Below are 24,891 nucleotides of genomic sequence, written 5' to 3' on the forward strand. Positions count from 1 at the left end.
TAGTGCATCAAGTATGCTGCCTTCTCCAGCTGTTCTCTGGTAGAGTGAAATGACTTTGATTGAGGCTATCTCAAATAGGAAAAACATCCCTTTTCATCCAGTTCACACTAGAGCGTTTTACTAGCGATTTCAGCAACACTTTCAATGGCTGGGGATCGCTAGTGTTTTGCTACTGCAATGTAAAGTGTATGGCAGTTTTCTTACTGTCGAGATCGCCAGCGATTGGTGAGTTGCTGAAATTGCAAACGTGGTACATACAGCATTGTTTTAGCGATTTTGGCTCCATTGTGTTTCAGTGTTGAAGAATCTCTATATCCAACTGCTCCAAAATCACTTACCCAGTGATTTTGTTAACGTTTTTCGATTCCCAGTGTGGGCTGAATAGAGATTGATGCCTTCAATCATTTATCAATACCAGCTTTATTTCCTTGCCTAAGTGCTGTAAAGACAATACACACCTTTGCTTAAATAATGCATATTTGTATATTAAGTGTCAATTAGCTAGACTGTTGTTGGCTGATATAATTGGATTAATTATTATTATTAATTATTATTATTATTAATTATAATTGGAACCTGTTCATATAACTGTCTGGGTATTTTTCTTCATCTCATCAGAACTCGGGAAATTTCCTAGTAAATAGTGGTGGAACATCTTCTAAACTAGAACAAAAAAATGGTGTTGGAGATACTTTGTTTCTGTGAACATAAAATATTCTTCATATTTTCCATAATTTGTATATTTCTCGACCCCTCCTCCCTCTAAAGTCCAATTCCAGGCTTACATCTTGATCCTCTGTAGATAATACTTTATATATAACGAAAGTTAGGTTACGTCAGTTATGGCTTAGTTACCATAATCGGGGAACTATCTGTGATCATTCCTGAATCTGATGACAAAGTTCTGGATGATTGTTTAGGTATATTCGCTGTACAAACACCCTGTTCAGAGACAGCCAAGCAGCCTGTACTGTACTGTTGGGAGGACGAACAGCAGATGGATGCGCGGCGTCTACAACTGGAAGAACAGTAGAAAGCAATTGCACTCCCTTGTCGATAATTGTTTAGTAGTCCAACATGACAGGTTATTACGATAAATTGCAATGCTCTAACAATGAAAATCTGCTGATTATACATCGCTATTCCTAGCACAGAGAGGCAGAGTGACTGTATATATCCTTTTGAAAATCTTCATAAATCTGAATACTTGTTCCAGATGCATAACTCTTAAATGATTATAGGTCAACCTGAGGTGAGAGTGATATGGAGGCTACCATATTTATTTCCTGTTCAACAATAGCAATTTCCTGGCAGTCCTGTTTATTCTTTGACTTCAGTAATATCTGATTCACAGCCCTATAATAGTCAGACTTGAGTCAGAGCGCCTGATCTGCATGCTTGTTCAGGGTCTATGGCTAACGCTGGGTGAACACATAACATAACATGAAAGGCAGCGTTTTATGTCAAGTTTCATTCTATGTTGTGTACATTTTTTGTGCATTTTTACTGCGTTTTTTTTTTTTTGGTGCATTTGCGTTAACTTTATTTTACCGCAGATTCGTTTTACAAGCGTTTTGCGTTTGTTTTAGTGTGTTTGCGGTTTGCATATACAAAACTCATATGTGTTTTTCATACGTTTTTCATTTGAGTTTTGTGCACATCAGTAGGAAGACAACAGGAAGCGGAAATACATCATTTTTTTCAAAACCGCATAGAAAAAACGCATGTAAAACGCATACCATTGCTTTTCCATTGACTTTTATTATGTGCGTTTTTTCTGCGATTTTGAAGATTATGCAACAAAACCTGATTTTTTTGAAGACGCACTCATCGAAAACGCATATGCGTTTTTGATATGCGTTTTTTCCTGAGGCCCATAGACTTCCATTAGTGGCAAAAACACAGCGTTTTCTGCAACGCTAGCGTTTCTGCTATGTGTGCACTCAGCCTCAAAGTATTAGTGGCAGAGGATCAGCAGGACAACCAGGCAACTTGCATTGATTAAAATGAAATAAATATGGCAGCCTCCATATCACCTTCAGGAATTAAAACATTTAGACATGTAATAGACATGCAGGCTCCTCCCCCTAGTTTTTTTATATTTCTGCAGTTCGTAATCAGTCACATCACCTGTATTCCTGGATGTTTGTAAACAAAGCATAAACTATGTATGTATTTTGTACTTGTGTTGTTGGATGCTTTGATTGTACTGTGTGTAGAACTAGTTACGTATCTGCAATCCCCTCTGTTGTCTGATTTGTACTCTGTACAGCGCTACGGAAGATGTTGGCACTGCATGAATAAATCATCATAATAATAATAATTGACATTTTCTTTCACTTTTTCTTCCTAGGGCCTGACACTTGGCATCATTCCTTCCCCATTGCTCTGGGGGCCCAACAGTCTCCTATTAACATTAACACACATGAAGCCAAGCATGACCCATCACTGAAGCACCTGCACATCAAGTATGACCCCTCCACTGCTAAAGTCATCCTGAACAATGGACATTCCTTCAATGTGGAGTTTGATGATTCAGAGAACAGATCAGGTCAGTTTTGATAAACTTTAGGGCCTTCTTTGTCATTATTGAAGTTGTCATGGTCAGTGAAGATTTGTTGAGGGGTTATCCGCGATGGTCTGGATGAGAGGTTTCAGATGTCAGCATCTATGGAAAAGTATGTGGACTTACTCTAAGGATATCTGAGGTGGAATTAAGCAGTTTGCTTTTACTTACCTAGGGCTTCTTCCAGCCCCAGTGTTCTCCCCAGGCTCTTTTAGCCGGGTGCTCCACCCGGCTAGATTTGGTGACCACCCGGCTGTCATTGGCTCACCTCCTCACCACCTCCTATGCTGTAAGCAGAGTTGCCCTACATTTTCATCTCTACCCACCCAGCTGCTTTTTCATGCCACCCGGTTACTATTTCATGCCACCCGGCTGGAAAATAAATCTGGGGAGAACACTGCAGCCCCCATGTAGTCTTGTAGGTCACTCGTTGTCCTCTTGGTACCCTCCGTTGATCGGCTGTCAGCTGACACAGCACCGTGCCGCCTTGATTGTGCTCTTGTTGCCAGGAATGTTCTGGGCATGCGTGGTTACGAGTCTTAACAAACAGCCTTAGATATCCTTTAAGAGATAAGTGTACTTTTTAAATGTTTCCTATTTGGACTTTTAAGAGCAATTCTTGATTATTAGTTAAACTTTGAGTGAGAGGAATATAGAGAATTACATTCTGTTCACATTTTCAAAAATTGGCATGTTTTCGGCAGTTGTCCAGATCTTTTCTCTTTGAGGTTGCCCGAGTTAAAGTGAACCAGAGACGAAGCACCCTCATGTATTTTACCATTTATATCAATGGGGACATTAGAGAAAACACCTATCCTGCGCTCTGTTTCATTTTTAACTGTTCAGCTTGCTTCTCTCAGCCATGATAAAATCCCCGACTTTGCTCAGGAATCATTAAAGCTGAGTCTGTGTTCTCTGGTGTCTTTTCAAGCCCAAGCCTGCCCCCTTGTGGCTCTGCTCAGGAATCATTACAGCTGAGTTATTATAGCTAAGCCAGACAGAATGCTCTGTCAGGGATTTTATCAGGGCTGATTAGAAGCAAGCTGAACAGTTAAAAATGAAACAGACAGCCAGGTAGGGGTTTTCTCTAATGTTCCCACTGATATATATGGTAAAATACATGAGGGTGCTTCATCTCTGGTTCACTTTAAAGGTCATCCACTTGGTTGGCTGGGACAGGCAGTTAGCAGGTAGTGATCAAGCGAGTCAGACTTTCTTGGCAGAAAACTGGACTTCTGAGTGTAGGAGATAGTTAAAAAGGTCAATAGTTGTAATCAGACCATTCAAAAATATCCTGAAGATCACTCAAGCTTTCTTATTAGATACTCCCATTTAAACACTCCTCATCCCCTGCCTTCTGATGACTCCTGCTGTCTTCTATTGACCTAGATAATATGAGTTATGAGAAGGTGAGGGGAGGAATGATCACATGGGATTCAGCACAGGAGTCTGTTTCCCCAGTTCTCTGTCTTACTAATGATATTGTGAATGTAGCAGGATTGTGAATGGCAGTAGTGTCAGATCTATTCAGTAGCTATTCTGCTGTTATTTCATACTCAGATTCCTTTCCCAGCAACGCAGCAGCTTATTCTGAGTTCCTGGTCTTCAAGCAGGATTTGAAAGTAGCATATTAGCTTATTGATCAGTAAATAGCGAGCTAGTCAATGCATGCTGTTATAATTAGTGTTGTGTTAGTGTGAGAAGGGCAAAAACACAAGGTTAAGGCAATGACCTTTAAATCAATAATTCTGACAGCGTGTGGCATAGGCAGATCTTTTACTGTTGTATAAAAGCTTTATGGTATGTTGTCCATGTACTATGCTACGTGCTATGGTGACGGAATGACGCGTACTCCCTGCTTGTCATATATTGTGTGGCTTCCACCTGCAGAGCCTGTATGGTGCAGTGACAAACGCACACATTCTCAAGGTTACTGCAGGCTTATCAGAAACTGATAGGTTGTGTACACAAAAGGCAGTAAATCTGTAGCCTGCTTCTGTAATAATACCTGCAATTCACACTTCTGTTGCAGAGCAAAGCACAGAGCTACTCTATGCCTTCCGCGCTGTATTGCACAATGCGGTCTCCAGCAGAGAAAATTGCTCTTATATGCAGATGTTGCTTTATTGTTGCGCTGTTTGAGTATTTGGGGTTAGATGAAAGCCTTTACTCTGTAAAAAACTTGTCTATGCCCTAGGCCTGACTTTACCTGGGGGCAAGTGATGTGGTGGGTTAGATATTACAAGCAGATTACTGGTGTATTCCTCCACAGTTAGGGATCCCTTGCCTCTCTCCCACCTCTATAGAGATATACAGCTGATCATCACTAGCATACTCTGGTGTGATGGCTTTTTAGTCATGCTTTGCATGTCAGGCAGCTGTGAGAAGTCTGTACCCACTTTATGTTTCATGAGCACATATTGGAGTGGACTTAAGCAATGTTTTTTTGTATTGTGAAAAGAGCTACCTTAGCACATGAGTGCTGTGGTTATGTAGACGCGAGATAGATTGTAGTGCTGAAACCACTTGTTAGCGAAGTTTCTGTCAGCCAGAAGACTGTGCTCTATTCTAGGCTGTTAAATACTCAGAGCCTAGTCCCAGACACGCCCCTATGATCCTTTGGTTCAGATTGAAGCTTGAGGAGCTAGAGGGTAGTGGGATGGAGACACTAGAAAAAGGAGACTTAGGAGTAAGGGCTGGTGCACACCGAGCGGCTTTTTGGGCGTTTTCAGATCCGCTTGCGGCTGCGGATCCGCTTGGTCAATGTATCTCAATGGGGTGGTGCACACCAGAGCGGCAGGCGTTTTGCAGAAACGAAAAATGCCTGGGTGAGGCATTTTTTGGATTTCGGATGCGTTTCTGCCTCAATGTTAAGTATAGGAAAAACGCAAACCGCTCTGAAAAACGGCACTTCAGAGCGGTTTTGCAGGCGTTTTTGTTACAGAAGCTGTTCAGTAACAGCTTTACTGTAACAATATATGAAATCTACTATACTGAAAACCGCAGCAGCAATCCGCAAAACGCTAGCAAAACGCCTCATAAAAATAAAAAAAAGCGTTTAAAAATCTGCTAGCATTTTGCGGATCTGCTAGCGGGTTTTGGTGTGCACCACCCCATTGAGATACATTGACCAAGCAGATCCGCAGCCGCAAGCGGATCTGAAAACGCCCAAAAAGCCGCTCGGTGTGCACCAGCCCTAAGACGATGAGTGAGCCTCCACTGTGACCTACAGCTAGTTATAGGCTAGTCCGAAAAGGTGTATTTTGAGAGTACATTTGAAGGTATCTAGGCTCGGAGCATGTGGAAAAGGGGAGCAGTGAAAAATGGCGCCAGGCGCGGGCGCTATAAAAATGGCGCCTCATTGAAAACCATTATTAAACAATATTTATCTTTTTTATAAAGTTAGAAAATGGCGCAGTCCGTCAAAACGATATTTATCGTTTTAAAACCTGCTTTTTTTGTTCTGCCTGAACGATATTTATCGTTTTAAGCCTTCTTTGCTGCCATTTAGAAAATGTCTGCCTGCCGACTTTAACGTTTAATAGCACAGCCCCCTTAAAAGATAGAAACACCAAATTTGCAGGGAATGTTAAGAAGAACAGTGGGAACAAGAGGAAATTTTTTTTTCAAAAAGACCTTATACTTTTTGAGAAAATCGATTTTGAAGTTCAAAGAAAAAAAACGATACATTTAAAGGAGTACTATCGATTGAAACGACTTTTTTTTTTAAATACTCTATATTAGTGTACACATTACCACTAGTGCTAGGGGCACTTTATTTATTCACCCAGGTCTCTCTCTCGCTATCCCTGCTTAAAAATTCATTTCTCACACAGCTCATAGTAGTTTGGGTCACCCTGAGCTGCTTGGTTACTCTGTCACACAGCTTACAAATATATTTCACTGTGTCACTCACAGCATGCAGCAGACATGAGGAGAAATGGGCTGATCTGAGGTGGTAACAGGTAACTAAATGAGCTGGAATATAACTAGCTATACCAGGAGTCTGTGTTTACACTCAGACTAGCTGCCTGCTTGAGGTGATTCACTCCAGGCTGCATCCACTTTACAAGCTGCTGAGAGGGGCAGACCACTGTCTACAATTAGCATTATTAGTATCTTTATCAGTCAAGAGAAGCAAAGATAATAAACACACATTGCTAGAATCTTTAACCCCTTACCACCATATCAACAAGATTCTTTCAGCAAGGTGATAATTAAACTATAAACTGAGGAGTTGATAGCATCTTCCCTTTGCAGAGACATGGTCTAGCCCTCTGGGAGCTCAGTATTAGATACATTTTGTATCCAACACTGACGCCAAAACTGACAGAGGATTTTACAGCTGAGAGGAACAGCTGTGTGAGGAATCAAATTGCTCCTAGTACTTGCCCTAATGTGTGCTACAACATACAGCATTTAAAAATAAATGCATACATCGATAGTATTCCTTTAAATGCCGCTGTCAGCGCGTGGGAAATATTTCCCAGCAGTTAATAACAAAGGCCCCTTACAACACCTAGCAACACCAAATTTGCAGGATATGTTAAAAAGATAGTGGGAAACAATATTTTAAAAACAAAATAAAAAAAAATATATTTTTGGGAAATGTTCTGAGTGTGGGAAATCTGAAAAAAAAATGGCGTGGGGTCCCCCCTCTCGAGCCTCTGTAACCCCTTGTCCCCCATGAAGGCTGGGATAGCGAGAATGCGGAGCCCCGGCCGACTGGGGCTTCACACCCTGAGCTATTCCAGCCCGCATGGTCCATGGTATGGGGGGACTCTGGGGGGGCGGCCAATCCTCCCCCTCTCCCCCCCTGGAGCCCTTATCCAATCAATGGACAAGGGGCTCTTCCCCACCTCCGGTGCCCCAGGAGAAGGTGGGGGCGACGACTCCCTGGGGGGGCGGGGGCTCATGGGGGCATCTGGGAGTCCCCTTTAAAGAAAACCTGAACAAACCTGAACTGAAAATAAAAACTATGGTAACTATTGCCTCATTAGACGTTTTGAACTGTTTGAGGGCCCTTTCAGTCTCATACAAGCTGATTCTTGTGTGGCATATATTGAAGGTTACTAAGCCCTTAGATTGGTGGCCACTTCATCTGCTTTGCTGTTTGTCTGACCATCAGCCGAGGACCCAACAGGCCCGGCCTTACAATTTGCATCGTGGACCTGTGTACCTTCTTTATGATAAGAGGCATCAATCATTTATTACAGAAAACTCATTGTGGTCTTTGATCACCCTGGATGCATGTACTGTTCAGCTTGGAATCATGCTGATGCTGCATACAGGAACTATCTATAACCTTTATAGCTGGGCTTGAACAATTTGAGACGGGCTTTGGGACTGCTGTTTAGGAAGCTATTTGGTTCCTTTTTACTTTTAGATTACCATTCTATTGTGTGTATTTATGACTTTTTATGAGATAATGGATTCATAAAATATTGTGTATTTTCATGCACCCAAGAGCCAATTTCTTCCTTAAAGAGAAACTGTAACCAAGAATTGAACTTCATCCCAATCAGTAGCTGATACCCTCTTTCCCATGAGAAATCTATTCCTTTTCTCAAACGGATCGTCAGGGGGCTCTGTATGGCTAATTTTGTGGTGAAACCCCTCCCACAGTGTGATGTCAGCGCCTCACAGCACTGAGGTACTGACATCACACTGTGGGAGACTTGTTGCATTGTGGGAAATAACAGCTGTTTCCAACTGCCAAAAAAACAAGCAGCAGCTACTTCCACTGACATCACCTGCCAGCAGTAAAAATCTCACCATGTGATAAATGTCTGAATGTGAATCAGGCAGTGGAAATATTTTACAGACTGGAATTTCCCTCCATCCAGCGTTACCATGGATCTTTGCATCTACTTTAATGTAACCAAAATAAAAATGCAATGAGGAAACCCTTTCAGTTTCCAGACACCAGGGTAATGTGTGCTGTATACCTGACAATGTACTGGCCTGCTGTATATCTGGTGTGTAACTGCTTGGACTGGATGGTGTAATGTAAGTGAGCATAGTGATAAGGATATAAGGCAGTGAGAAGTTTCAGGTCGTGCTGTGTTTGGTTACAGTTCCCTTGTTGCTATATTGACTAATGGTGAAGTTAAGTGGTTTATGCAATTACTATTATTTATGTAATTACTTCTTTCTCCAGAGTCATGAGAATTGCTTCTACCTGGGGAAGTGTATGTGCATAATAAGGGTAGGATTTGTTGCCTAGAAAGCAGCAGTAAAACTATTATTAAAAAGTTCCAGGTACTTAAACTGATATGTATCACGATGAGATAAACAGATACATAACTAATCCTACTTACAACTTGCCTCTGTTTCCCTAAAGGCTCTTTGATCTCCCATACAATGTGACGAGATTCCCAGTGTCTGGCTGTTCTCTGGACGCATGGTAGGGTGTTTATGCCCTCAGAGTAGAGGCACTGGGTGAAAGACTTGCAAATTGTACTTAGGTCCATCGTTTAAATCTGGTTAAGGCAGAACAAAATTGAGGTGCTGGTGATGGGTGGCCAATGTGGTAAAAGTCGGGCGTCAAAGCCCCCTCAGTTTGTGTAGCAGATGGCCCGGTGCTCGCCTTTTTATTGGCTGCCTCCGGTGCAAAATTTCCCTTTAAAGCTTCATTTAACATGGCGCCTATGGGTTGGCCAAACTTCTACAGTGTCGAATATTTTATTTCTATAGCCGCAAAGGTGACAGTGATATTGGCAGGTTTGCAGTAGGGAGGACAGTTGGGGTTAGGCATGGGAGCTGGGATAGTTAGAGTTAGACATGGGTGGGGGGGGGGGTCAATTCAGCATTGTTGGGGGGATCGGTTAGGGTTAGGCATCAGTAGAGGGAGGGCTTGTTTAAGAACAAGATTAAATTTAGCATGAATAAAATATCAGTAAAAATTGACCCATATTTTACTCTCGGAATCACCACTGCCCAATAGTAGAATATTGGTAATTTTACCAATATTCTACTTGCAGCTATTTCTGATGCCCAAATTCCCCCAGTGCCCTTTTTGCATGTATGCGGCTGGCATATGATAAATAAGTCACAGAACACTGCTCATGTCAGCCTTTGGGTGGAGATGCCTTGCAGTATAAATAACTGAGAAGTCATGCTTGATAGCAAACTTACATGAAAAGGGCCCATACACTGGTTAATTTTAGCCATCGATCGACGGCCAATTCGGCCATTTTGATCGAATCGGCTAAAATTCGATGCAGCAGAAAGCATGATCGATCAGAACACCGTTCGAATTCCGACTGATATCGATCAATTTGGTCGATCAGTCCGGACAGAAAATCTGGGTCGATCGACTGCTGGCAGCCGATCGATGGCCCATAGGGTTGCATTGAATCAAATGGTGCAACACTGCATTTCGATCGTATTTCACATCAGATACATTCCTGTCAGATTCGGCTTGGCAGGCATCTGACAGTAATCTATCTGATGGTCGAATCTGCTGCAAATCTGTAAGTGTATGACCACCTCAAGACAGCTAGTACCATACCCAGTAGGATAGATAGCAGAAAACACAGAGCAATATACACCAATACTGTGACACCTATTTTTCTTTTAGACTCCTTTCCCACTTAAAGAGACTCTGAAGCAAGTCTCAATTCTCTTTTTTAACCTATATTACTGTTAAAGGGATACTGTAGGGGGGTCAGGGGAAAATGAGTTGAAGTTACCCGGGGCTTCTAATGGTCCCCCACAGACATCCTGTACCCGTGCAGCCACTCCCCGATGCTCTGGCCCCGCCTCCGGTTCACTTCTGGAATCTCAGACTTTAACGTCTGAAAACCACTGCGCCTGCGTTGCCGTGTCCTCGCTCCCGCTAACGTCACCAGGAGTGTACTGCGCAGGCCTAGTGTGGTCTGTGCCCGCGCCATTCGCACCTGGTGACATCAGGGGAAGTGAGGACACGGCAACGCAGGCGCAGTGGTTTTCAGACTTTAAAGTCTGAGATTCCAGAAGTGAACCGGAGGCGGGGCCAGAGCATCGGTGAGTGGCTGCACAGGCACAGGATGTCTGCGGGGGACCATTAGAAGCCCCGGGTAAGTTCAACTCATTTTCCCCCGACCCCCCTACAGTATTCCTTTAAGCCCCATAAGCACAGCTAAACCGCCGCTATCCCGTGGCAAAATGAGGGGTTAATACCCCCCAAATCCCCTCTCCTGTGTCGGGGGAGCACTTCCTGCTTGAGGCGGAGCTACAGCCATAAGCTCTGCCTCAAGCGCGTCAATCCCCGCTGATCGCCGCCTCCACCCCCCCCCTCTCATCTGCCTTCACAGAGAGGGGCAGGGGAGAGGCGGAGATCCGCGCGGCGATTGACGCGCATGGAGGTAGAGCTACAGCTCATAGCTCTGCCTCCAGGAAGTGCAAAATCCACAATCACGAAAGTCATGGATTTTGCTGGGGGGATTTGGGGGGTATTAACCCCTCGTTTTGCAGCGGGATGGCGGCGGTTTAGCTGTGCTTATGGGGCTTAACATTAATACAGGTTAGAAAAGAGAATTGAGACTCACTTCAGAGTCTCTTTAACAGAATTTGCATGCTAATTTTCTGCAGAAAAAAATATTGGCAGCAGTGTTCTCCCCAGGCTCTTTTAGGCAGGTGCACCATCCTGCTGTTTTTGGTGACCCCGGCTGTTATCTGCTCACTTCCTCCTCTGTTGTAAGCAGAGAAGCGCCAGCCCTGCATTCTCTCATCTCGCACCACCCTGCTATTTTTTCATGCCACCCGGCTACGTTTTCATACCACCCGGCTGGAAACAATGTTTGGGGAGAACACTGCGGCAGGTATGTACCGTATTTTTTGGACTATAAGACACTCCTGACCATAAGACGCGCCTAAGTTTAGAGGAAAAAAAATAAATATATACTAAACCTGGTGCATCCGTGGTGAAGGGGCATCTTGTGCATTATGCCCCCTTTGTACCTCATGCCCCCTACCTCTTGTGTTTCCTTGTGTCCTCCTTTTTGCATCTTTGTGTCCCCCTTGTGTCCTCATGTGTCCCCCTTGTGTCCTCTATTCCCTTTTGTGTTCCCCTGTATCCTCCTCTGCATGGGCACAGTACACGGAGTCCCCGACATTACGACGGGTTGAAGGTTCATATTGGCAGGCGTTCACAAGTCAGGAACTCCCTGCATTTGGAGACACAGTGACTTTTTTTCTACCACTTTTGGGGGGAAAAAGTGAGCCTTATAGTCCAAAAAATACAGTATGTTTTTTTTTTATTGCAAAGGATGTGCCATCCTTAATTGCAAACTTAAAAAAAATTACCCACGCGAGCACTGCTGTGCCTGCACAGGAGCACAGAGCCTCACGTGGATGAGCGGACTTACGCAAACACAGTATGGCTGCGATCATGCATGAGGAGGGGCATAGCCATATCTGACAAGCTCTTCTTGGATATGTTTCAGGGGTCCATGTGCGGCAACAGTGGGGACCAGAAGGACATGAGAAGCGTCTGCAGGATTCAGAGGCTTCCCTTTCAATCCCTGCCATGCACTGATGAGGACCAAAAGTCTGAAACAGGCTGTCTGCATGTTGGGTTGATGTGGCTCTGTAAATTTTATTAGCTATAGGCTTACAATACACCACCAGCGGTTCTGGATGTAAGCCTGGCTTCTGGGGCATAAAGAGATAATTTGCATATTCAGTAGTGATGCATTGTGGGTAAACACAGTCGCTCACTTAAAGCTGAATTATTGCAAATACTTCTGTTTTAAGAGGGCAAACTACACTCTTCTTGGGGAAGGTTTTACACTTAAAAATATAAATCCGGGCACAAGAGCTGTAATCCCAACAAATCCCACACCAGCTGGCATACTTTCAGGGCCAGTTCTAGACTGTTTGCTGCCTGAGGCAAGCTTGTGAGGATTGGAATGATCGCACAGCACCCTACAATTTGAACTGCACATTATAGCTGCAGTGAGCACCCCAAAAACCACTCAGTATAGGTAGGTAGCCAGGTATAGGTGCCCCCCATATTGGTAGCTAGGTACGGTTCCCCCCATTATAGGTTGGCGGGCACTCTCTTCACTTCCTGTCTCCGCCTGGTGCTGCCACTAGAATTTTGTCACCTGAGGAAGTTGCTTCACTTGGCATCATGGGCAAACCAGGCCTGCATACATTGATGTGTCACATACTGTATCTATAAACCATGCCCTTTCTGACCAATTTTTTAGACTTGTGGGATTTGTGTTGTGTCTGTAAATTGCACAGAAAACATAGTGCAAGTCATTTTCTTACCTTGGCGAATCAGAATTTCTGAACATGTGAGCTTTGCACATCAGTGACAGACTCATATGTCATTGTAAAAAGACCGGTGTTCCTCGCTACACTCTCTCTGCATGCAAAGTTACTGTTATTCTGATTTCATAATAACAGCTTGCAGATCCCCAGACAGATACACAGCCGATAGTCACTGCAATAAAACCAGCAGTAAATTGTTATCCTAATTGCATTTCCCATAGTGGAGACTTGGCCAAGTGTAAACAGAGGGAAGGTGTGGGAACCCTGCTGTGCAAGATCACACTATATCAGCCACACTAGTGGGAGGTAGGAACCGTGATAAAGCCAAGAATCATTGCTTTTCCTTCTCAAGCCTGCTGCAGTTGTTTATGTGAATTGTATAGAAAGACACTTCTGCTGGCGGATACAGAGAAAATTTAAATTTTTTTTGCTATAGTGCCCCTTTAAGTTCCCCAGAGCTGCTCCATGCTCTGTACACACGCTGCTGCTGCTGCATCCAAAGTCAACTGTAGCAGAGAAAGAAAAGGGGCGGGGCGGGGTGGCACATAGTGCCGCCTGCAGCACAGTGCTGTGAGCTGCAGGATACCTGCAGATATTCTGGTGTCTAAACTTGTGCCTGTCCCCAGACACTGCACCAGCCCTGGTCTAAGGAGGGATTCTGGGCAGCTGTAATCCCCCCTGCATTAGCCTATGGTAGTCTAGGGTCAATTTATTGGGAAAGTCAATTAACCCATTTGTTTGATTCTTGGGATGTGGGAGGATGCCGGGGTGCCCAGAGGAACACCATGCAGACACAGGGAGATCATACAAAGTACATTCAGATAGTACCCTGGCTGGGATTAAAATAGGGAACCCAGTGCTGTGAAGCGAGAGCGCTATCCACTAAGCTACTGTGCTATGACAGGTCTTTTTTTCTAGCATGGCCTTAAAGTACCATACAGTCGCCGTGGGGAAGTCCAATAGGGAATAATCTGTGCACAAATTATTTACTGAAGCTAACACCCTCCTTTGTTATACCTGTTTGAGTGCTAGTTGTGTAATGTTGTCCAGTTTCTGGAGCTCTGCACATCCATGCAGATAAATCATCCGGGTACAGCCTCTGTATGAAAGCACTGCCATGTCTATACAAATTGAACTTAAGTATACCTGTGGCTAGCTGCATTCATTGCTTTAATCTGCATTCAAAATCTTTTAGATTAGAATTAAGGTGCCCATACACTCGTCAGATTGGCAGCAGATAGATAAGAAATGCATCTGATGATCTATCTGATGCGTTTTTAGAACATTTTTTACCAGGAAAGAATTCCAATAGATTTCATTTTGAAATCTATTGAAATTCGATCTGATGGCATTTTTTTGCCATCAGATTTCCATTAAGGCCAATGCAAACTGATAAGCAATCTCATCAGATCGACCTAAATTTTCCACCCTGCAAGTTCGATGGAAATCCATCGAAATCGATCGAAATCGGCCGTCGATCGGTCGATTGGCCAACCGATTTGCAATCGATTGATCGATCGATCGATCGGGATCGATCGGTCGGCCAGAAAATCGGCTGAGTGTATGGGCTGCTTTAGTACATAATTGGATCTATTTTGCATTCAAGGCATGTATTTACCCCCAGAGGGGCTCTGCATGTCTCTGTTGGTTTTTATTTCAGGTGCAGCCTTGAGTGCTGTCATTTGTCTGCCTGAAGTACAGACTCGCACAAATCTGCATTGCCTACCCAGTATACCTCAAGCAGCATCCCAGCTAAGTATCCCTTTGCATAAATCGCCCCAGAGGTGGACAAAGGCCCGTGCAGGCCGTGCAGCCGCACAGGGGCCCCATGTCCTCTAGGGCCCATACAATTGCACCAGTTAGGGCCTGATTATCCTCTAGGCTTTTCTCCGTGTATTTCTCTTCGAAACTCAAGAGAAACAGTGATAATAACTTGTACCCCAGTCATATGCTAGTTTAAAATGTGTGCTACATTAATACAGTGTCTACAGAATGTGACCTAGTCTCATGTACTTTTATCTTATCAGCATTGTTTGGATCCAACCATGATGTTATGACCACGCCCATTCACATGGGGCCCGCTTCACTTATTCTGCACAGGGGCCCATCGTTGGCTTTGTTCGCCACTGAATCGCCCTCCTTTTCATGCTTAGTGCCAAAAAATCCCAGACACAGTTCTGGCTTGTCTTCCTCACTGAGATCAGTATAATGATGCCCATACACGATACAATAAAAATGTTCGATTTTCCCGTTTATTCGATCTAAATTATAGAATCGAATGAAAGTTGAAAATATTTTTTTTTTCCGATCAAGAAATTCGAACGATTATCCCGTTTTTTCGAGAAAAATCAGATCGGACATGCTGGAAAAATCTTTATATTCGATCTAATGGAATAATCAAACTAAATTATCTAATCAAACAAAAATGAAAAATTGTACCATGTATGGCCACCTTAAGATTACCACATCAGCATAGGAGGATATAGCACTGTAACTTGCTATTGAAGTGGTAACATCTCTGAAGCCAAGATGAGAACCACAGAAGGCCCCTCCCACTGCTGTCCATGAGAGATAATCAGCATCCGCCCAGCAAATAGCTATCATTGATGAACAAGTTAGTCATTAGACTACTGGAGGGTACAGATACTCAAGTGCTATACGTGTTACAAGATACCAAATTCATGGCATTAGCTGCGTGATTCAGAATTACTGAAAGGGATTAGAAGTATGAAAAGATAAGTTCCAGGCAAAAATACTATTTTACCTACAGATGAGGGCTGCTGTGTGTATTATAATAGCAGCAGTTGTAGTTCCGTAAAACTTGAAATGGAGCATGAATTTACAATTTCAAGAGAACGGAACAGAAATATTCTCCATGACGTCCATTGTTTATACTCTGCCCCCCTCCTGCAGTTCACTAATGCACCTGTGATGATGTTCCTGCCTCAGACAATGCGTGCCTTGCCTGTGTTTACCTAACTGTTCATTGTGTCACTTCACGTGTAGAACAATGTTACCAGAGACAGTTACAGGACAATACCGGAGAGTTATGTATTTCAGGTTTACTTCCTGTGTTTGCTTTGTAAGGCCTACGCATCGAATGTGGGCTTTGAAGTGTGCTTCTCCCAGTTTTTTTCTCACCTCTGCTCTCCTTCCTTCCATAAAGCAAATAGAGCATTTAACCCTTTAGCAGCCACTTTATTTAAAGGCTTGCAAATGCTCCAGGCCAATGTATTTTAGTTTATTTCTTATTTGTTACATTTCCTTGCTACTTATTAGCTCTGCTGTAATGGATATTTATGGCCACTTGCCACTAGGGGGCAGTGTGAGATAATAACAGAGGAATTCTGCTTTCATTTTCTATATTTTCTGCTAGCAGAGAGACATCAGAGCCTTCCAACAATATATGAGTTCTGACGCCTGAAGTCAGAAGCAGTGCACTTATCACAAACAAGATAATTCCTTTGATGCTAATGGGTTGAAGGACCACTTTTGCAAAAAAAAAAAAAAAAAAGTAAAATGCATGTGTTTACACATATAATAATAATAATTATCCAAATGTTTGTATAGAGCTTTCTTCCTGTCAGACTCAAAATGCTCAAGAGCTGCAGCCACTGGGACATGCTCAAGAGGCCACCCTGCAGTGTTAGGGAGTCTTGCTTTGAACTCCTTACTGAATAGGTACTGACCCTAGCCAGGATTCAAACCCTGGTCTCCCATGTCAAAGGTTGCGCCCTTAACCAGTACACTTTCCAGCCACTAGCCACTATCCAGTCAACCACATATCTAATGAAGTACATTTCTCCCAGAGTAAAATGTGCTGTATAATTTACTTTTCTCCTATTTATATTATATATATAATATATATTATATTCCTTTTGCTTACAGTAGGCAGTAAAAATCTGAAAGATTTTGGACTAGTCCATCTCTAATGGGGGCACTAACTGAACAGCAGTTGCTCACCCCAACTGCCAAAATCGTGTACAGATAGGTGGGGAGGATAGCCGACATCTCTGTACAGATCCTGTCCAGGGAGTACCTTTATGAAGAATAAACAAGATACTGAACATCCCCCATAAGGAGATGGAGGCGATTGGGACAAATCTGTAAATTTTTTATTATTTACTGTAAGTGACGGGAACATGAGAGAAAGCTAATTTCTAGTACATTTTAATTTGAGTGAAATGTAGTTCATATAAGTATGTGTAAACATGTATGTTAAACAGTTTTTCACTATAGTGGTCCTTTAAAGTGAATCTGAAGTGAAAATACACTTATGATATAATGAATTGTATGTGTAGTACAGCTAAGAAATAAAATATTATTAGCACAGATATGAGTCTCATATTGTTTCCAGCACAGGAAGAGTTAAGAAACTTCAGTTGTTATCTATGCAAAAGAGCTTCTCTGAGCTCTGCGACTTTATAAAGTTGTGGGCAGCACTGTATTTTGAAACACTTATCTCAACTGTCTCTCATTGTTTCTTCTTTGTTTTGTGTTTTTTCTGCACAGAAAAGTTCAAATGCTGAGTGTCGTGTGGAAACTGCAATTACTAGAGAATGATGCAATGTTATAAAAAAAAGCTATATACCTGAAAATAAAAATATGACACTATTTTCTTTGCTACTAATGTTCTGTTAATTATCAGTATTACACAACCAATTCATTATATCAATGGGGTTTTTTTTTCGTGTCAGTGTCACTTTAAGAAATGACGTTACCTTTTGAGGTTAAATGGCTGTCAGTTGTTAATAACATCCATATATAAAAAGGGTAACGCAATGCAATGATAACGGACCGGTGTGAAAGGAGCCTCAGGGTTTTTTTGCAAGTGGGAACAGTGACTAACTGTCCACGTTGTAGCTGCGGTCTAGCGTGATACCTTCCTTACCAACAAAGTTTTTTCCCCTTGAACAGAGTTAAAAAGTGACCATTTTATTGACTGTGAATTTGCAGAAGGTTGACAGTTCTGCTATTCTTTTATTTTGTGTCGGCACTAATGTCTGTAAATCATTTTATACAGCCAGGTGTGGGTGGTTTACCTTGTGTTTTCTGTTCTGTCACTGATGATAGACCGCCTCCCCCTTCCATCCAGCCTTGCTATTAGCATTGTTGTGCAGAGCCTGGCAGAGTGATATTACATGGATCAAGCAGGGGTGGGGACAGAGCTGGTGATATATAATCATGTCCGCCAGCCTGTCTCCCTGTCATGATATAATAGCCCTCTTCTGCTCTTTCCCCTTCATTTCTGAAAACCATTGACCTGAGCTGAACAAGATGATTATTCTGAGCATAGATGCTGCTGCAGCTCTGTGTTTGGAGGCAGTGATAGTAAACGGAGTATTGCAGCTTTATTTGGTGGATGTGAAGAGTCTCTGTTGGGCACTGAGAGTTCCAAGCTTCCCACTCAGGCTTGTGTTCTGTTGTCCCTCAGTGAATGTGTCCCTTGTGACTGTGCAGCCTGTTCTTATCTCAGAAGAAATCTCCCAGTACTGGCTTATTTTGCTTCAGTTGCAGGCTTCTGGCTAACGCTGTGAAACTTTTGTCTTTATACGCACTTTGTTGCATTTATGTTACCTATTTGTAAAGTGTAATTTACATACTTACATTTTTCAATCGTTAAAGCTAATGGGAACCGAAACAAACAAACATACTTACCTGAGGAGGGGGAAGGCTCTGGGTCCCCTCATTCAAGCGATGTCACCCCCGTTTGAATCCCCTGCCACGTGAGGCGTTGGAAGTCTTTTAGAGCGTGAATGCGCTCAAAGATGGACGGCTCTGTACTGCGCGTATGCATGAGTGCGCAAGAGAGCGTGCTAGTGCAGGCGCAGTATGGAGCCGCCCGTCTTCGGGAGCACTCATTCTCTCAAAGACTTCTGAAGCGTCCTGCAGTGGCAGAGAGCAATATTCGACCAATCGGTCATCAGCGCCGGAATGAGAGTGAATATTCAGCTTTAAAGAGAAACTGTTCTGGGTCCAGTGCTCTTCAATTTATTTATTAATGACCTAGTAGATGCAGTAGTGAGCAATGTTGCTATTTTTGCAGATGATACAAAATTGTGCAGAATCATTAACTCTCAGGAAGATAGTGTCATATTGCAACAGGATCTGGATAGGATGGCTATATGGGCACATACATGGCAGATGAAATTCAATGTTGACAAATGTAAGGTCATGCATTTTGGACGTACTAATGGTCTAGCACCATACAAAATAAATGGGATACAGTTGGGGACATCAAACTTGGAGAAGGATTTAGGAGTACTCATTGACAACAAGTTAAATAATCGTACTCAATGCCAAGCAGCTGCAGCTAAAGCTAACAAAATTTTGGGATGCATTAAAAGGGAAATAAAAACTCGAGATGCTAGCATAATATTGCCCCTGTTTAACTCTCTAGTAAGGCCACATCTGGAATATGGAATTCAGTTCTGGGCACCACATTACAAAAAAGATATTGCAGTTTTAGAGCAGGTGCAGAGACGAGCAACAAAATTGATGCGTGGGATGGAAGGTCTCACTTATCGAGAAAGGTTAGATAAACTGGGTTTATTTAGTCTAGAGAAAAGACGCCTTAGAGGGGATCTAATTAACATGTATAAATACATCAGAGGGCAATATAATACCTTGGCGGATGAGCTTTTTGTCCCTAGGCCTTCTCAAAGGACTAGAGGACATGATCTGCGCATGGAGGAAAAATGTTTTAGCCATTTATTTAGGAAAGGGTTCTTTACAGTAAGAGTGATTAAGATGTGGAATGCATTGCCACAGGAAGTCGTTATGGCAAACTCTATACCTGCATTTAAAGGGGGCTTAGATGCTTTCCTTGCGTTGAAAGACATCCATGGCTACAATTACTAGGTAATGCCTAATGATGTTGATCCAGGGATTTTATCTGATTGCCATCTGGAGTCGGGAAGGAATTTTTCCCTTTAGGGGCTAATTGGACCATGCCTTGTAAGGGTTTTTTCGCCTTCCTCTGGATCAACAGGGATATGTGAGGGAGCAGGCTGGTGTTGTACTTTATACTGGTTGAACTCGATGGACGTATGTCTTTTTTCAACCAAAATAACTATGTAACTATGTAACCAAGGACTGAACTTCATCCCAATCAGTAGCCGATACCCCCTATCCCATGAGAAATCTTTACCTTTTCTCAAACGGATCATCAGGGGGCTCTGTATGGCTGATATTATGGTGAAACCCCTCCCACAGTGTGATGTCAGGACCATGGTGCTGACAGTTTCCTATTTGTGAGCCTTGCTGCACTGTGGGAATTAACAGGTGTTTCCAACTGCCAAAACTGCATCATCTCTTTCCACAGATATCACCTGCCACTGCCAGCAGTAAAAATGTCACCATGTGATAGATGTCAAAATGTAAATCAGGGAGAGGAAAGATTTTACAATGAGCAAACACTGACTACATCATTTATAAATAATTATTGTCAAAATGTAGCACTTTTTTAATAATGTTATTTTCACTGTAGTTCCTCTTTAAGTTGCCCATACACGGTACAATAAAAAACATTACATTTTCCCATTTATTGGACCAAAATTATCTAATTAAATGAAAGTTGGAAAGGATCTTTCTCATCTCTCATTCTCTCATTCTCTCATCTCTCATTCTCTATCTCATCATGCCAAATGTCAGTTTGGGTACCCTTTAAGCAATTCACCTCTATACAGTATGTTTATTGGTTTACTGTTAGAAAGATCCGATTCTACTAAATCATGCTATTTATTAAAATGGCCAATGTGACTTTTTATGACATTTTCGTAATATGAATTCAACTAGCAAATAGTGATTTTTTTCCCCCAGTAATTAAATTATTGTTCCACTTTGTATTCTACTTAACAGGCTAATGGAATCTATAAAGAGACAGGGATCCTACCTCATGCAATGGAAAGGAGAATGCAAGGAATAACTACATTAATTAGACCGCATTTTCTTCTTACTATTCTGTGCTCAGTGCAGCAACTTCACAGTTTGCTTTTTTTTAAAAAAGGAAATTCCACTTTTCTTAAAAAAATATAAAATTTAAAGAGGAACTTTAACCTGGGATTGAACTTCAAGAGAACCCGAGGTGGGGTTCTGACAATGCTATCTGCATACAGAGGCTGGGTCTGCCTATACTGCCCAGCCTCTGTTGCTATCCAGATCCCCCCTAAGCCCCCCTGCGCTCTGCTATTCCCCATAAATCACGGCCGCACTGTCGACACGCAGTGTGTCGCAGCGGGCTGTTTTTACCTATGTACTGTCAGTCTCGGCGCTCCCCTCGCCTTCTGCATAGCTCCGGTCCCCGCCCGCTTCCCTTCCCTCCCTGCTGATTGGAGGGAAGGGACGCGGGCGGGGACCGGAGCTATGGAGGAGGCGGGGGGAGCAGCGAGACTGACACTACAGAGGTAAACACAGCCCGCACAGCGTGGCTGTGATTTATGGGGGATAGCAGAGTGCAGGGGGGAGGGGGGCTTAGAGGGGATCTGGATGGCAACAGAGGCTGGGCTGTACAGGCTGAACCAGCCTCTGTATGCGGATAGCATTGTCAGAACCCCACCTCGGGTTCTCTTTCATTCCAATCAGTAGCTGATATCACTTTTCCCAAGATAAATCTTTACCTTTTCTCAAATAGATCATCAGAGGGGTCTGCATGGCTGATATTGTGGTGAAACCTCGCCCACAGTGTGATGTCATGACCAAGGTCATGACAGTTAGCTGCCTGTACTCCTGCCAGGGACTACTGTACATGCACCTAGGGATGAGCGTAATGACCTAATTACGAATTTCCGAAATTTCGCGAAATTACTACAATTACGATTTTAGCAGTAATCGAAATTTCGTAATTTTCGCAAATTACGCAAATTTTCGTAATTACGATTACGAAATTTAGTATTTTAAAGTTTGCAAAGGTTTCTATCCCTCTAGATGCCTAAAATGAATAGCACAGCCAGCTCCTCCTCCTCCTCTCTCTCTCTCTCTCTCTCTCTCTCTCTCTCTCTCTCTCTCTCTCTCTCTCTCTCTCTCTCTCTCTCTCTCTCTCTCCAGAGATCTGTAGTACTTCAAAACCATACTCACATTCATGACATGTCCAGGGATCAAACCCAGGCCAACCACATGGAAGACAGCTATGCTCACCACCATACCACCAAACACACACTAAATAGACTGCTAACCTAAATCTTACTTGTAGACAGTCATATGAGACACATGCTGGGTGCAGGGCTTTGTGATTGGACCATGCGATAGAGTGAGGTGCAAAAATGAAATCATGCCTAGCAGAGGATGGTTTCACAGTGCTAAATGCTAGGCTGGCTGTGGTGCAATTGGTTAGTGTGTCTGGCTGGTAACAGCAAGGTTACAGGTTCAATTCCATCCAGGCATGTCTTTTCCTTTTGCGTTCAACAGTTGTCCAAACAGAGCCAACAGAGCCCCAGATAGCCATGTAGAGTTAGGTCACAGCTAGCCTGGCTGTGGTGCAATTGGTTAGTGCGTCTGGCTAGTAACAGCAAGGTTACAGGTTCGATTCCATCCAGGCATGTCTTTTCCTTTTGCGTTCAACAGTTGTCCAAACAGAGTCAACAGAGCCCCAGATAGCCATGTAGAGTTAGGTCACTGCTAGCCTGGCTGTGGTGCAATTGGTTAGTGCGTCTGGCTGGTAACAGCAAGGTTACAGGTTCGATTCCATCCAGGCATGTCTTTTCCTTTTGCGTTCAACAGTTGTCCAAACAGAGCCAACAGAGCCCCAGATAGCCATGTAGAGTTAGGTCACAGCTAGCCTGGCTGTGGTGCAATTGGTTAGTGCGTCTGGCTGGTAACAGCAAGGTTACAGGTTCGATTCCATCCAGGCATGTCTTTTCCTTTTGCGTTCAACAGTTGTCCAAACAGAGCCAACAGAGCCCCAGATAGCCATGTAGAGTTAGGTCACAGCTAGCCTGGCTGTGGTGCAATTGGTTAGTGTGTCTGGCTGGTAACAGCAAGGTTTGATTCCATCCAGGCATGTCTTTTCCTTTTGCGTGCGCGCGCTGCGCCATTGAACCCCATGGGGTATTTTGCGTGCGTAAAACTTTACGCATGCAAAACTTTGTGCTCGGTGTTTGGACAACTGTTGAACTCAAAAGGAAAAGACATGCCTGGATGGAATCGAACCTGTAACCTTGCTGTTACCAGCCAGACACACTAACCAATTGCACCACAGCCAGGCTAGCTGTGACCTAACTCTACATGGCTATCTGGGGCTCTGTTGGCTCTGTTTGGACAACTGTTGAACGCAAAAGGAAAAGACATGCCTGGATGGAATCGAACCTGTAACCTTGCTGTTACCAGCCAGACGCACTAACCAATTGCACCACAGCCAGCCTAGCATTTAGCATTGTGAAACCATCCTCTGCTAGGCATGATTTCATTTTTGCACCTCACTCTATCGCATGGTCCATGGTCCAATCACAAAGCCCTGCACCCAGCATGTGTCTCATATGACTGTCTACAAGTAAGATTTAGGTTAGCAGTCTATTTAGTGTGTGTTTGGTGGTATGGTGGTGAGCATAGCTGTCTTCCATGTGGTTGGCCTGGGTTTGATCCCTGGACATGTCATGAATGTGAGTATGGTTTTGAAGTACTACAGATCTCTAGAGAGAGAGGAGGAGGAGGAGGAGGTGGCTGGCTGGCTGTGCTATTCATTTTAGGCATCTAGAGGGATAGAAACCCTTACAAACCTGAAACAGTAAAATTTCGGTTGGAGACACGAAATTCGTCATTACGGGAGTGAAATTTCGATTACGAAATTGTAAATTACGATTTGAAAATTAATTACGAAATTACGAATTTGGGTCGTAATGTTAAATTTCGCATTCGTAATAAAAGCAGTTCGAAATTTCGAAAATTTCGGCTCATCCTGGCTGTGTGCTTCCTTGGTCGCACCTCCATGGCTGGGAGTGTTCAGCACCTGCTGTTAAGGCTTATAGCTGCACAGGCGCAGAATGCTCCCGGCAACAGGGGGGGGGCGTCACCAAGAAGTTGACTGCTGGAGAATGGATGAGACCAGACGGATACTAAGGGAGCCCACGGACTATAGGGGGCTGGAGGAAGCCCCAGGTAAGTAAAAATCCATGTGTTTCGCTTGGTCTCAGGTTCACTTTAAAGTTGATGTGTTGCAAGCAGGAAAAATTGGCACGCATGAGGATCTACTACTTCAACAAGGTCCAAATTGATTGGAACAGTTAGCAAAATGCTAATAATTGGCAGAACAATCATTTCACTTGTGAGAATACATACTGTATATCACAATGTAGCGTGTGATCATTCTGATGGAATTGTTAAAGCAGCTGTGTGAAAGTTTGCGTATAAAGTTGTGTTTGGTCAGTGTAACAATTTCCCAAAACAGCCTAATAATTAAGAAAAACGTGTGGGAGGGGTCATGAAGAGGTTTAGTTATAACACTGTTGCAGTGGTCCCTTACTTCAATTCAGAGAAAGCCTGGCAGGAGGAGAGCACTCTCTGGGTGGCTGGGATTACCCTGCGCTCTCTAACAATTTCCCTGCATTATGCGGTTACATAACCTGTTTAACCTCTGTTCTGTCACACAGCCAATGCATTGTTGTCAAAGTCCCGCTATTAGTCAGATACTCATCAGCCATAAGCCTGACTGCAGCCTGTGGCCTGCAATGCTTCTGTATGGGAGAGAGGATGAAAAGGGGGGCTTGCTTTAGGCCTCATTCACACTGGAGTGTTTTGCTAGCAATCTCAGTAGCTTTGTCAATTGCTGGCGATCGCTAGTGTTTTGAAAAATGCTACTGGAATATAATGTGTATGGCAGGGCTCACACTTAGCAATCCAGCGATTTGTCGAAATCACAAAATCGCTGCATGCAGCAATTTTTTGCGATTGCGTTTTAAACTTATAGAATTACAAAACGCAATCGCTCCAAAACCGCCTTCCTGTACAATGAAAAATCGCTGGAAAATTGATTTGCAAAACACTAGAGATTTTGCTAGCGTATAACGATTCCCAGTGTGAGGTTATGAATGCCCTCTCATGGGAGAGGGCATACATACCATGCGGTATCT

General features: G+C 43.3%; 1 protein-coding gene across 1 annotated transcript in view; it reads left to right on the forward strand.

Annotated features, from left to right (window-relative positions):
• LOC137519016 (carbonic anhydrase-like) overlaps positions 1 to 24,891 on the forward strand; it is a 71,076-nt gene that overhangs the window by 6,905 nt on the left and 39,280 nt on the right. The window contains exon 3 of the mRNA XM_068237590.1: positions 2,354 to 2,551. Within this exon, the coding sequence (XP_068093691.1) occupies positions 2,354 to 2,551 (198 nt within the window). The remainder of the gene's footprint in view (positions 1 to 2,353; positions 2,552 to 24,891) is intronic.

This window comes from Hyperolius riggenbachi, chromosome 5 (assembly GCF_040937935.1).
Source record: "Hyperolius riggenbachi isolate aHypRig1 chromosome 5, aHypRig1.pri, whole genome shotgun sequence".
Taxonomy (NCBI): domain Eukaryota; kingdom Metazoa; phylum Chordata; class Amphibia; order Anura; family Hyperoliidae; genus Hyperolius; species Hyperolius riggenbachi.